The sequence below is a fragment of the Rhinoraja longicauda genome, chromosome 29, assembly GCF_053455715.1.
Source record: "Rhinoraja longicauda isolate Sanriku21f chromosome 29, sRhiLon1.1, whole genome shotgun sequence".
NCBI lineage: Eukaryota > Metazoa > Chordata > Chondrichthyes > Rajiformes > Arhynchobatidae > Rhinoraja > Rhinoraja longicauda.
The window spans coordinates 1,866,033-1,879,333 of NC_135981.1; the positions used below are offsets into that span (position 1 = coordinate 1,866,033).

A 13,301-nucleotide genomic window follows, 5' to 3' on the forward strand; every position below is an offset into this window, starting at 1 on the left:
GGTGCTGCCCGACCAGCTGAGTTACTCCAGCTTTTTGTGATGCCAATGATCAGGAGTGTTCAGTCAGGAACTAGACCCAGGGAAATAATTTTTTTAACTAAGTTTCCATTGTAAGATACAGCATGGAAACAGGCCCTTTGACCCTCAGAGTCCACACCGACCGTTGCCAAACCCATTCGCTAGTCCTGTGTTACATTCTCATCCACTCCCTACACAACCAGAGGGCAATTAACCAAAAAGCGCGCAAGTCTTTGGGATGTGGGAGGAAACTGGGGTTGCCAACTTCCTCACTCCCAAATACGGGACAACGTGACGTCACCGCCCCGCGCCCCACGTGACCTCACCCAGCCAGCGGCCACGTGCTCCCGCTCCATCAATGGCGGCCGCCCGGGCCGGGAGCACGTGGCCGCTGGCTGGGTGAGGTCACGTGGGGCGGTGACGTCACCCATGGCCCCTTATTTGGGGGTGAGGAAGTTGGCAACCCTACTAATACGGGAACAAGGGCGGGCCCGTGCGAGACAAACTAATTTAGCCCAAAATACGGGATGTCCCGGATAATACGGGACAGCTGGCGACACTAGAGGAAACTCGCGCAGTCACAGAGAGAGCGTGCAAACTCCACCAACAGACGGCACCCGAAGTCAGGGTCGACCCTGGGGTCTCTGGCGCTCTGAGAATGGAGTGCTATCAGCATCTTTCAAAGCGGCACAGTGGTGAAGCGGCAGAGTTGCTGCCTCACAGCGCCAGAGACCCGGGTTAATAGACAATAGATAATAGGTGCAGGAGGAGGCCATTCAGCCCTTCGAGCCAGCACCGCTATTCAATGTGATCATGGCTGATCATTCTCAATCAGTACCCCGTTCCTGCCTTCTCCCCATACCCCCTGACTCCGCTATCCTTAACAGCTCTATCTAGCTCTCTCTTGAATGCATTCAGAGAATTGGCCTCCACTGCCTTCTGAGGCAGAGAATTCCACAGATTCACAACTCTCTGACTGAAAAAGTTTTTCCTCATCTCAGTTCTAAATGGCCTACCCCTTATTCTTAAACTGTGGCCCCTGGTTCTGGACTCCCCCAACATTGGGAACATGTTTCCTGCCTCTAACGTGTCCAACCCCTTAATAATCTTATACGTTTCAATAAAATCTCCTCTCATCCTTCTAAATTCCAGTGTATACAAGCCTAGTCGCTCCAGTCTGGGGTTCGATCCTGACTACAGGTGCTACCCGTAAGGAGTTTGCACGTTCTCCCCGTGACTGCGTGGGTTTTCTCCGGGTGCTCCGGATTCCACCCACATCCCAGAGACGTGCGGGTTTGGGAGGTTAATTGGCTTCTGTAAATTGTCATAAGTTCACGCTCACAGGTTCTAGGAGCAGAATTAGGCCATTCGGTCCATCAAGTCTACTCCGCCATTCAATCATGGCCGATCTATCTTTCCCTCTCAATCCCATTCTCCTGCCTTCTCCCCACAACCCCTGACACTCCTAGCTTCATTGGCTTCTGCAGATTGTTCCTAGAGTGTAGTGCAAGTGTACAGCAGTAGTGCACTGAGTAAAAGGTATGGTCCCAGTTGTTGCAAGTGCTGGGTTCTCACAGTTGGGGTGTAGGTCATGGCCTGACAACCTCATCTGGCTGTTCGAATGACAATGTTCCAGGTCGCTAATAAGATTCTCCAAAAATGCTCTAATCACCTCAATGTCTTTATAATAGTTCTCAAGTTTTATTGCATTTGATGTGGAGCGCGTGACTCCGCTGCCAGAGAATAATGATTCTTACACTGGAAGATTAATGTTCATGACTCAATTAACATGGTTTAAAAATCGAGAAAACAATCTATAATTGATTCTCGCCGAACCCGACTTATGAATAATTCTGTAATGCAGCTAAGAGAGGTCAGCGCATTTGCAGGACAGCAGTTTAAGTCACGAAAGAGAGACACAGCATGGAAAAACAGGCCCTTCGGCCCATCGAGACCTTGCTGACTATCAATCATCCCCTCAGGATCGACCCTATCTTTTTAATCTCCCCCCTTTCTCACCATCTCCTCTCCAGAGTCTACCACTCACGACACATCGCTGGCAATGTACAGAGGCCAATTACCCTACAGACCCGCATGTCCTTTGGAATGTGGGGGGGAAACCCCGTGCGGTCACAGAGAGAGCGTGCAAACTCCACACAGACAGCATCCGAGGTCAGAATCGAACCCGCGTCTCTGGCACTGGGGAGGCAGCAGCTCTACCCGCTGCGCCACCGCCCTCAAAGTTGGAGTCATTGCACCTTTTCATTTGGCCCCTGACTTCCCCCCAAATATGTCTTGAGCCAATAATAACTGTAGATTTGTACGGGGATCGCTGGTCGGCGCGGACTCGGTGGGCCAAAGGGCCTGTTTCCACGCTGTATCTCTAAAACTAAACTAAACTAAATCAGCAGGGATTTTATGGGTTTTTTTACGATCATCTTGCAACTTTCATGGGCATTTTCACAAATTAACAGTCTGATCATATTAATTTTACAGTTTCCCCTCAGTGTGACTCTAAGCCCTGCGACCTGCTGGTTCACAAGGCTTCAATAAGTATATTGTTCCTTAAACTATAATAAATCATTAAAGCACAAGGGCTCCCTTGCAAAAAACCGCAGCAGAAAACAACAGCCCACACATAACTCTGGACCACTGGACTATGTTACTCGCATGGAGTGGGGGCGGAGGGGCAAGGAAAAGGGACAATTATTGTTCAGTTAAGTCGGAGTTTCCTGCAAAAGAGCTGTGACCCAAATTAGAATCACATTTCAAATCTTAAGCTAATGATGCAGACCAAATGGCTGCTTGGCAACTTGTTAAAACCTAAAGGAAAATAAGGAGCAAAAATACAGCGAGCAATTTTGTACAATGCAGGACCGTGAAGCCATTTGATAATTACTTTACAGATGAAAGTAGTTTACAGTGTGTGAAAAAATTGAAAGTATGCAGTATTTTTGTAAGAGCACCAAATTAAATTTCTTTGCAAACAGCAGGCTGTAATTTGTAGACCAGTATGTATTTTACAACTGAACCGTTCCTTCTCTCCAGAGATGCTGCCTGTCCCGCTGAGTTACTCCAGCATTTTGTGTCGACTTACAGCTGAACCATGGCCTTTGATACTAACCCCTCTGTGATGTGTGGCAAAGGCACAAGTGGCAACCTGTGTGGAACATGCTGTAACAGCACAAGACAGACAGACACAAGATGCTGGAGTAACTCAGCGGGTCAGGCAGCATCTGTGGAGAGAAGGAATCGGCGACGTTTCGGGCCGAGACCCTTCTTCTTGTAGATTTACTGATGTCCGCTGAAACATAGCACGGTGGCGCGGCGGTAGAGTTGCCACCTCACAGCGCCAGAGACCCGGGTTCCATCCTGACTACGGGTGCTGCCTGTCCGGAGTTTGTACGTTCTCCCCGTGACCTGTGTGGGTTTTCTCCGGGTGCTCTGGTTTTCTCCCACACTCCAAAGACGTGCGGGTATGTTACTTAATGGGCTTGTATAAAAACTGTCCCTATGTGTGTCGGGTGGAACTAGTGTACGGTGGTCGGCACGGTCGTGGTGGGCCGAAGGGCCTGTGTCCATGCTGCCTCTTTAAACTATGCTAAAATACCCATGCGCCATATCTTTCACTCATTCGTTCTACACCTCTCTTTGTCACTGTCTATATCTCACGTTTCCCTTTCCCCTGACTCAGTTTCGTGTAGTTTATTGTCACGTGTACAGAGGTACAGTGCAAACACCTACGTTGCGTGCTAACCAGTCTGTCTGAAGAAGGGTCTCGTCCCGAAACGTCAGCTGTTCCTTTCCTCCAGTGATGCTGCCTGGCCCGCTGAGTTGCTCCAGCGTTTTGCGTCTGCCTTAGACTAAACTCCCGTTCCCAGCAAGCAAAACGATAACGCTCTGATACTTTGTGAGTAGTCATAACATGTGCAGCCACAGGGTAGTTATTACACCGCCAGATTATAAACAGTGGTGCTCGCAGCAGTGTGGCGCGGAAACATTAGTCTTGCCGAGTCGTGGCATCTTATCCCAGCAACGATATTCATCGACCAGCACGCCACAGCTGGAGAATTGTGGTGTGGGAGTGGACGTGTACTTTACAGATGGAGTGGCTCATATCATCTGACCTTTGTACATTTATTGCACCTGACAAGGATGTTTAGTCGAAGAATATATATAAATAGCCAATGCTGGAGACACTCAGCAGGTCAGGCAGCATCCGCAGAAAGAGTTATTCGCCCTTAACCCCATGAGGCAACAGCCACAGCCTCAGAATTAAAGGACGTTCCTTTGGAAAGGAGATGAGCAGGAATCTCTTTAGCCTGAGGGCGGTGAATCTGTGGAATTCCTTGTCGCAGAAGGCTGTGGAGGACAAGTCAGTGGATATTTTGAAGTTGGAGGTTATGGATTCTTGATTAGTACGGTGTTGAGGGGTTATGGGGAGAAGGCAGGAGAATGGGATTGAGAGGGAGGGATAGGTCAGCCATAATGACGGAGTAGACATGATGGGCCGAATGGCCTCATTCTGCTCCTATCACTTAGGAACTTCATGTTTCAGCTCAAAGACCCAATTGAGTGGTGAAAGGAAGTCATAGGGTGATAAAAGCGTGGAAACAGGCCCTTCGGCCCAACTTGCCCACACCGCAAAAACATGCCCCATCTACACTCGTCCCACCTGCCTGCATTTGGCCCATACCCCTCTAAACCTGTCCTATCCATGTGACTGTACAAATGTTTCTTAAACATTGTGATAGCACATGCCTCAACTAACTCCTCCGGCAGCTCGTTCCATACACCCACCACCCTTTGTTTTAAAAACGTTACCACTTGGGTTCCTATTAAATTTTTTCCCCCTCACCATGCTCCTGATTTCCCCACTCTGGGTAAAAGACTGGGCATTTACCCAATCTATTCCTTCTACCCAAAGCTTCAAAAGGAGTTTCTCTCATTCCAGACAGTGGCTGATCTGATGACATACCTTCAAAATGGAGATGAGGAGGAATTTCTTTATTCAGAGGGTTAGAGAGTTAGATTTAGCTCTTCGAGCTAACGGAGTCAAGGGATACGGGGAGAAAGCAGGAACGGGGTAATGATATTGGATGATCAGCCGTGATCATATTGAATGGCGGTGCTGGCTCGAAGGGCCGAATGGCCTACTCCTGCACCTATTTTTTTTCCTATGTTTCTATGACACAAAATGCTGGAGTAACTCGTGCGGGTCAGGCAGCATCTCTGGAGAGAAGGAATGGGTGACGTTTCAGGTCGAGACCCTTCTTCGCCATTAAGCATTAGCGGGTCACAGTCCTTCATTTGGAGGACAAACTCGACGACAAAAACACCTGCCGGCTTTCACTCACCTTTCAGCTGAAGTTCATGTTGATATCTGAAAAAGAGCAAAGAAATTCATGCAATGAAACAAGCAATTCATCTTCAAAATTGTAGATTTTGTGATGCAGGGTCTGATTTTGTGTTACAAAAGGGTTAGTTATGCAAAAGATTAACGTTTAAGGCTTCAATTCTTCCTCCTTCCATGAAATAAAAAGGCCACGTTGGCTAAGACAAGAGATGTCAATGCATAACGTCCAGTCTGAGACCAGCTCACTAATGCGGTACAGTAACACCAAGGTGAGTAGGGAAAAAAAACCTGCAGATGCTGGTTTAAATCGAAGGTAGACACAAAATGCTGGAGTAACTCAGCGGGTCACGCAGCATCTCTGCAGAGAAGGAATGGGTGACATTCCTTCTCTCCTGAGATGCTGCCTGACCCGCTGAGTTACTCCAGCATTTTGTGTCTACCTGCAGGAACACCAATATCTGTTCAATACACCACCTCTCTTTCATAAGTGATAGGAGAAGAATTAGGCCATTCGGCCCATCAAGTCTACTCCGCCATTCAATCATGGCTGATCTGTCTCTCCCTCCGAACCCCATAACCCCTGACACCGATACTAATCAAAAATTTATCTATCTCTGCCTTAAAAATATCCAATGACTTGGCCTCGACAGTCTTCTGTAGCAAAGAATTCCACCCTCTGACTAACGAAATTCCCCCTCACCTCCTTTCTAAAGGAACGTCCGTTAATCCTGAGGCTATGACCTCTGGTCCTAGACTCTCCCACTAGTGGAAACGTTCTCTCAATGACCGTCGTTTCAATGAGATTCCCCATCTAAACACCAGCGAGTACAGGCCCAGTGCCGTCAGTCATCGTATGTTAACCCACTCATTCCTGGGATCATTCTCGTAAACCTCCTCTGGACCCTCTCCAGGGCCAGCACATCCTTCCTCCGAATTCAATATTCAGTATGATGATAAAACAGTCTCGACAAGGCAAACACTTTAGATTATCCTGAATGGTGATAGTAACTGATATATTTTAAAGTATAAAAAATGTTCTCAGTAAAAGTGAAGAGGGTCAAAAGGCCAATCGTCTCACCAGTGGTCCTTTAAGAGACAGGTACTATAACAACATTTAAAAGCCGTTTAGACAGGCACGTGGATAGGAAAGGCTTAGAGGGATATGTGCCGAGCTTTATTGGCACGGTGGCGCAGCGGTAGAGTTGCTGCCTCACAGCGCCAGAGCCCCAGGTTCAATCCTGACTACGGGCGCTGTCTGTCTGGAGTTTGTACGTTCTCCCCATGACCTGCGTGAGTTTTACTCTGAGATCTTCGGTTTCCTCCTACACTCCAAGGACTTGCAGGTTTGTTGGTTAATTGGCTTGGTATAAATATAAATTGTCCCTGGTGTGTGTAGGATAGTGTTAATGTGCGGGGATAGCTGGTCGGCGCGGACTCGGTGGGCCGAAGGACCTGTTTTCATGCTGTATCTCAAAACCCAAACTAAACTAAGCACGGGCAAAAGAGACTGGTGCAGATGGGGCATCTTGGTCAGAATGGACAAGGTGCGCTGAAGGGCCTGTTTCTGTGCTTATATGACTCTGATTCCAAGTGCTATCCCTATTCTGACACAACTTTGGACCCACGTGAGGCAGGGTTTTAGGAGCCTTCTGAGAAGGCCCAGCAAAACAAATGCAACATTACAAATAACAGAGATGACAAAGAATGTGCAACTGGAAGTTAACCTTGTTTCTCTCCCCACAGATGCTGCCCGGCCCCATCAACGCATCTGCATTTTAGTTTAGTTTAGTGATAGAATGTGGAAGCAGGCCCTTCTGCCCACCGAGTCCATGCCAACCAGCAAACACCCAGACAACAGTCCCATCCTACACAAGGACAATTTTACAGAAGCCACTTAACCTACAAACCTGAGATAGACATGAAATACTGGAATAATTCAGTGGGTCAGGCAGCATCTCTGGAGAAAAGGAATAGGTTCCGAAGAAGGGACTCAAACTGAAATGTCACCTATTCCTTTTCTCCAAAGATGCCTCCTAACCTGCCAAGTTACTCCAGCAATTTTTGTCTGTCTTCGGTGTAAACCAGCATCTGCAGTTCCAACCTCGACAACCCACAAACCCAAATGTCTTTGGAATACAGAAGGGAGGGGAGGGGAGGGGAGGGGAGGGGAGGGGAGGGGAGGGGAGGGGACCGGGGTCTGGCTCACCTGCGGGCGAAGGTGGACGGGTGAGGATAGGAAAGGAGAGGAGAGGGACGTGGGTTCACTGGTCATCCAAGGGAGGGCAGGGCGATGGCTGGAGGCCCTGCAGCAGCCTGGGCCTCGCCTAGATCGGGCACCGCTCATAACAACTAGAGCACGGACTGGACTTTGAAAACGGCGCCAAAACATGGCCCCTCTTGCATGTGGGATCGGTAGACTATTCATGTCCAATCTGCTAATCGAGGACGTGCTTACGTTTGGGAATACTCTACTGGACTGTTTGTGAGAAAAGAATTTTACTGTGCGTTTAGCACATGCGATTACAACAACACCATTGAGCCATTGAACCGTGACCTCGAACTCAACAACCCAAACTCAACAGCCCCTCTCCAGTGACTGTAACTTGATGGGCCGTTGCCACCATCGTGAAACGCAAACTAAATTGCAAGCTGCATCATTGAGGAAAAATAACAATCCGCACTCTCAGCGTAACAGTCATACAAGAGAGAAAATAAAATAGAAGATAGATACATTCCTTTTGTCCTGCTGCCTGACCCGCTGAGTAATTCCAGCATTAAGTATCATTGAATCAGCTCCATAACGAGCACAACAAGGCAGGAAAACCAGCAGAATCAGCAGGCCCAACAAGACACCAACAGATCCACCAACAGATCCACCAGCAGATCCACCAGCAGATCCACCAGCAGATCCACCAGCAGATCCACCAGCAGATCCACCAGCAGTCGGAGTTTATCGGACTTCAATGTTGTATTTGGAATGCTTGGATAGAGTGGATGTGGAGAGGATGTTTCCACTAGTGGGAGAGTCTAGGACCAGAGGGCACAACCTCAGAATGAAAGGGCTTCTTTTAGGAAGGAAATGAGGAGAGATTTCTTTAACCAGGGGGTGGTGAATCTGTGGAATTCATTGCCACAGAAGGCTGTGGAGGCCAAATCAATGGCAGAGATAGATAGATTCTTGATTATTACCTGTGTCAGGGGGGAAGGCAGGAGAATGGGGTTAGGAGGGAGGGTTAGATCAGCCATGATTGAATGGCGGAGTAGAGCTTATGGCCTTCTGACCAAAGTGCTGGAGTAACTCAGCGGGTCAGGCAGCATCTGTGGAGAGAGGGAATGGGTGATGTTTTGTGCCGGGACCCTTCTTCAGACTGAATGCAGAGGTGAGGGAACCGGAGGCAAGAAAAGGCCAGAACAAAAAACACATAGCGGCACTTATGTTAAAACCATCCAAAGAAAGCAAACATTCTTCATGTGCCAGAGTACAAATTGGATGCTGGCATTCCTTGCACAGCCAAGTGTTCTGAACTCCGCCACATTATTATTGTTGGCAGTGGAGGAATGGAAAGAGTCATTCAACGGTTAAAATGCAAATGCGATGGTGTTGTTTTCATTTTTACAAACCCCGCCGCTGCCAGGACTGAATGAGTCAACTGTACACAGAACATAAATCACCGCGCCGGCCTTGCCTGCTGTCTGCATCTACAGCATCAATTTGCGAGGGTTAATAAATATCAAATGACTCTTCCACATTTCAGCATCAATGCCCGGCTTCTTCGAGTCCTCGATAAACTCAGCGGCGTGGCGCAGCGCAGCGCAGAGCTGCCGGGGTTGGCCACATTGATCTGCGGAACTACTAGCAATACAGAAGAGCTCCAGTCCCAATCAGAGCTTGTTACAACCATGGCAGCCCTCCAGAACCAACCGAACTCCGAATTAAATAATGGTCTGCAAATGTTTATGCCTGACATTGATGTATTAGGCAAGGCTGAAGTGAAATAACTGTAGCCTGTTATCTGAAAGGTTACCATTGAAGCCTACCATGTGCTGGAGTCTACAAAAAAAAACACACACACTGATTAAATATGCTTATGCTAATCTAGCAGATGTGATCTCACAGAAGTAGCAAAGTTATACCCTGATCAGCATCTTGTGCAATTACCAACGAAACAAGGAGCCCGATTGACCCAGAAAAACATGCATTTGATTTGCTCTGTACATGGACTTGGCTCTCCGGCAACACGTCCCTCCAGTAGGTGATGAGGTCAGGCGTATAATTCTCTCCAATACTATTGACCTCACTGTTTAGGAAGGAACTGCAGATGCTGGTTGATGCAGAGGATAAACACACAATGCTGGAGTAACTCAGCGGGTCCAGGCAGCATCTGTGGAGCAACGGGGTAGATGACCTTTCGAGCTCACAACCCAGGGGTGTGAATATTAATTCATCTCATTTCAAGTGACCCTTGCATTCATTCTCTCTCATTCTCTCTCTCATTCTCTCTCTCTCTCTCTCTCTCTCTCTCTCTCTCTCTCTCTCTCTCTCTCTCTCTCTCTCTCTCTCTCTCTCTCTCTCTCTCTCTCTCTCTCTCTCTCTCTCTCTCTCTCTCTCTCTCTCTCTCTCTCTCTCTCTCTCTCTCTCTCTCTCTCTCTCTCTCTCTCTCTCTCTCTCTCTCTCTCCTCTCTCTCTCTCTCTCTCTCTTCTCTCCCTCTCTCTCTCCTCTCTCTCTCTCTCTCTCTCTCCCTCTCTCTCTCTCTCTCCTCTCTCTCTCGCTCTCTCTCTCTCTCTCCCTCTCTCTCTCTCTCCCACTCTCTCTCCCACTCTCCATCTCTCCCACACTCTAGTCATCCTAGTTTCACTGTTATCCTGCTAGTTTCACAGTTTGTATGCCTTTCTAATCACCTCATCCACAACCAACAATGAACAATTGTGGATAAGGCACAAAAATCTGGAGTAACTCAGCGGACGGGCAGCATCTCTGGAGAGGACTGGATGATCTTTCGGGTTGAGACCCTTCTTCAGACTCTGGAATACAGTCTCCATGGAATAGAGACCCAGCCTACTCAACCTCTCCCAATAGCTCACATCCTCTAGTTCTGGAAACATCCTTGTACATCTTTTTCTGAGCCCTTTCAAGCTTGACAATATCCTTGCTATAACATGGTGCCCTGAACTGAACACAATATTCTAAACGCGGTCTCACCAATATCTTATACATCTGCAACATGACCTCCAACTTCTATACTCAAAACGCTGACTGATGAAGGCCAAAGTGCCAAAAGCATTTTGACCACCTATTATCTACCTGCGACTCGACCTTCAAGGAACCATGCACCTGTACTCCTAGATCCCTCTGCTCTACAACACTACCCAGGGGACTACCATTTACTGTGTAGGTCCTGCCCTTAGTCGACATCCCAAAATGCAACACCTCACACTTTTATGTATTAAATTCCATCAACCATTCCTCCGCCCACCTGGCCAATCGATCCAGATCCTGCTGCAATCTTTCACAACCATCTTCACTATCTGCAAAACCACTCACTTTTGTATCATCAGCAAAATTGCTAATCTTGCCCAGTATGTTCTCATCCAAATCATTGAGTTACTCCAGCATGTTGTGTCTTTCTTTGGTGTCAACCAGTATGTTCAATTCCTTCCTACACAGTATCCTGAGAGATGTTGCCTGACCCATTGTTCCTACACAGTATCCTGAGAGATGTTGCCTGACCATTGAATTACTCCAGCATTTTGTGTCTTCCTTGGTGTAAACCAGCGACTGAAGTTCTCAGCCTGAAGAAGGCCCTCGACCCGAAACATCACCTATTCCTTGTCTGCCTATGCTGCCTGTCCCGCTGGGTCACTCCAGCATTTTGCGTCTATCTGCAGTTCTTTCTCACATTTCACATGGAATGACTGGACCGAACCCGATGCATGAATTGCATTTGCTTTTTGATCTGCTCCGGACTGGGTTTGCCTGCTTTCACTCGTAGTCCACATCGCCCGATGGATCAAACAAGTTCACGCACTTGTAACCAGCATGATCTGGGGTTTAGCAAGTGAGACGTGCAGGGTAGAGGGTAGAAGCTAACTGGTGACTGGACACTGGGCCATGCCAAAACCCATCAAGGATCGTTTATAAAGTTACCTCAACCCATCAAAACTGCAAGGGGCCAGTACTGATTATTGTGCAGAAGCACAACTGCTGGGTTGAGGTAACTTTATAAACGATCTCTGTGAAACTGGAGCTGTTTATAGCCAGCCAGGATTACAGGATTGAATTACAACCTTGAAACAACTCCAAAGTAGCTGGCAATCGATGCGATTAGTTGCTAAGCATCTTCAGTTCAGCTTGTCTGTTGAGCCTAGATGCCAACTACCAGATCACTGTCATTTGCTGAATTATAAACTCGCACTTAAGTGATTTACAAACCGCTTCTGCCAAGCCCTCCCTGGGATGGCCAGCAATTAATTTATCTTGCGGAATGATTTAGGTTAACGTATGATGAGCGTTTGTCGGCACTGGGCCTGTACTCGCTGGAGTTTAGAAGAAAGAGGGGGGGGACCTCATTGAAACATACAGAATAGTGAAAGGCCTGGATAGAGTGGATGTGGAGAGGATGTTTCTACCAGTGGGAGAGTCTAGGACCAGAGGGCACAGCCTCAGAATTAAAGGACGTTCTTTTAGGAAGATGGAGGAATGTCTTCAGTTAGAGGATGGTGAATCTGTGGAATTCTTTGCCACAGAAGGCTGTGGAGGCCAAGTGGAGGCCAAGTGGAGCAGCAGGACACCAGGCACCTTTGGCAGGGGCTACGGACCATAACTAGCTACAGGTCCAGCACCCCCTCAACCGGAAGTGCCGGCTCCTCCTTAGCTGATGACCTGAACTCTTTTTACGCACGGTTTGAGACGGGTAACACCACCAGCTCGCCGTCTAAAAACAGCACCGAGGGGGCGCTGGCTAGCGAGGCTGGAGGGGGATCCACCGCCGGGGATGTGCACACATTCTCGGTGTCCGAGCATGAGGTGAGGTGGGCTCTGACGCGTGTGAACACGAGGAAAGCTGGAGGCCCAGATGGTATATCTGGGCGAGTACTAAAGTCTTGTGCTACTCAGCTTGCTCCAGTGCTCACCACAATATTCAACCTCTCCTTGGCAAAGTCCGTGGTCCCTGCATGCTTCAAAAGATCCATCATTGTACCGGTGCCAAAGAATGCCTCTCCAGCGTGTTTAAATGACTACCGACCGGTGGCCCTCACCTCGGTTGTCATGAAATGCTTTGAGAGGCTAGTCAAGAAGCACATCTGCGCCCTCCTTCCTCGCAACATGGACCCACTACAGTTCGCATACCGTCCGAACAGGTCCACGGATGATGCGGTCTCCCAGGTTCTACACACCGCTCTCTCTCATCTGGACAACCAGGGGGCTATGTGAGGATGCTGTTCATTGACTTTAGTTCAGCATTCAACACAATAGTCCCCAGCAGACTGGTTGAGAAGCTGCGGAACTGGGGCTTAGCACCCCTCTGTGTGCCTGAGTCCTGGACTTTCTCACTGCCAGGCCCCAAGTGGTCAGGATGGGGGAACACACATCTAGCTCCCTCACCCTGAACATAGGATCCCCCCAGGGCTGCGTCTTAGCCCCCTACTGTACTCCCTGTACACACGACTGTGGGGCCAGGTTCAGCTCAAACTCCATCATCAAGTTTGCTGATGACACTGTGGTGGTGGGCCGGATCTCCAACAACGATGAGAAGGCCTACCGGGAGGAGGTGGCTGATCTGGCACTCTGGTGTCAGGACAATAGCCTCCTCTTGAATGTCACTAAAACAAAGGAGCTGATTGTGGACTTCAGAAGGGCTAAACATCCAAGGACGTACACGCCACTGGAGATAAATGGGTCTATTGTGGATAGGGTGAGCAGTTTTA

At 48.5% G+C, this 13,301-nt stretch overlaps 1 protein-coding gene across 1 annotated transcript in view; it reads right to left on the bottom strand.

Annotated features, from left to right (window-relative positions):
- Nucleotides 1-13,301, bottom strand: part of LOC144607533 (src kinase-associated phosphoprotein 2-like) — a 209,206-nt gene that overhangs the window by 170,911 nt on the left and 24,994 nt on the right. The window contains exon 3 of the mRNA XM_078424427.1: nt 5,376-5,401. Coding sequence (XP_078280553.1) covers nt 5,376-5,401 — 26 coding nt within the window. The remainder of the gene's footprint in view (nt 1-5,375; nt 5,402-13,301) is intronic.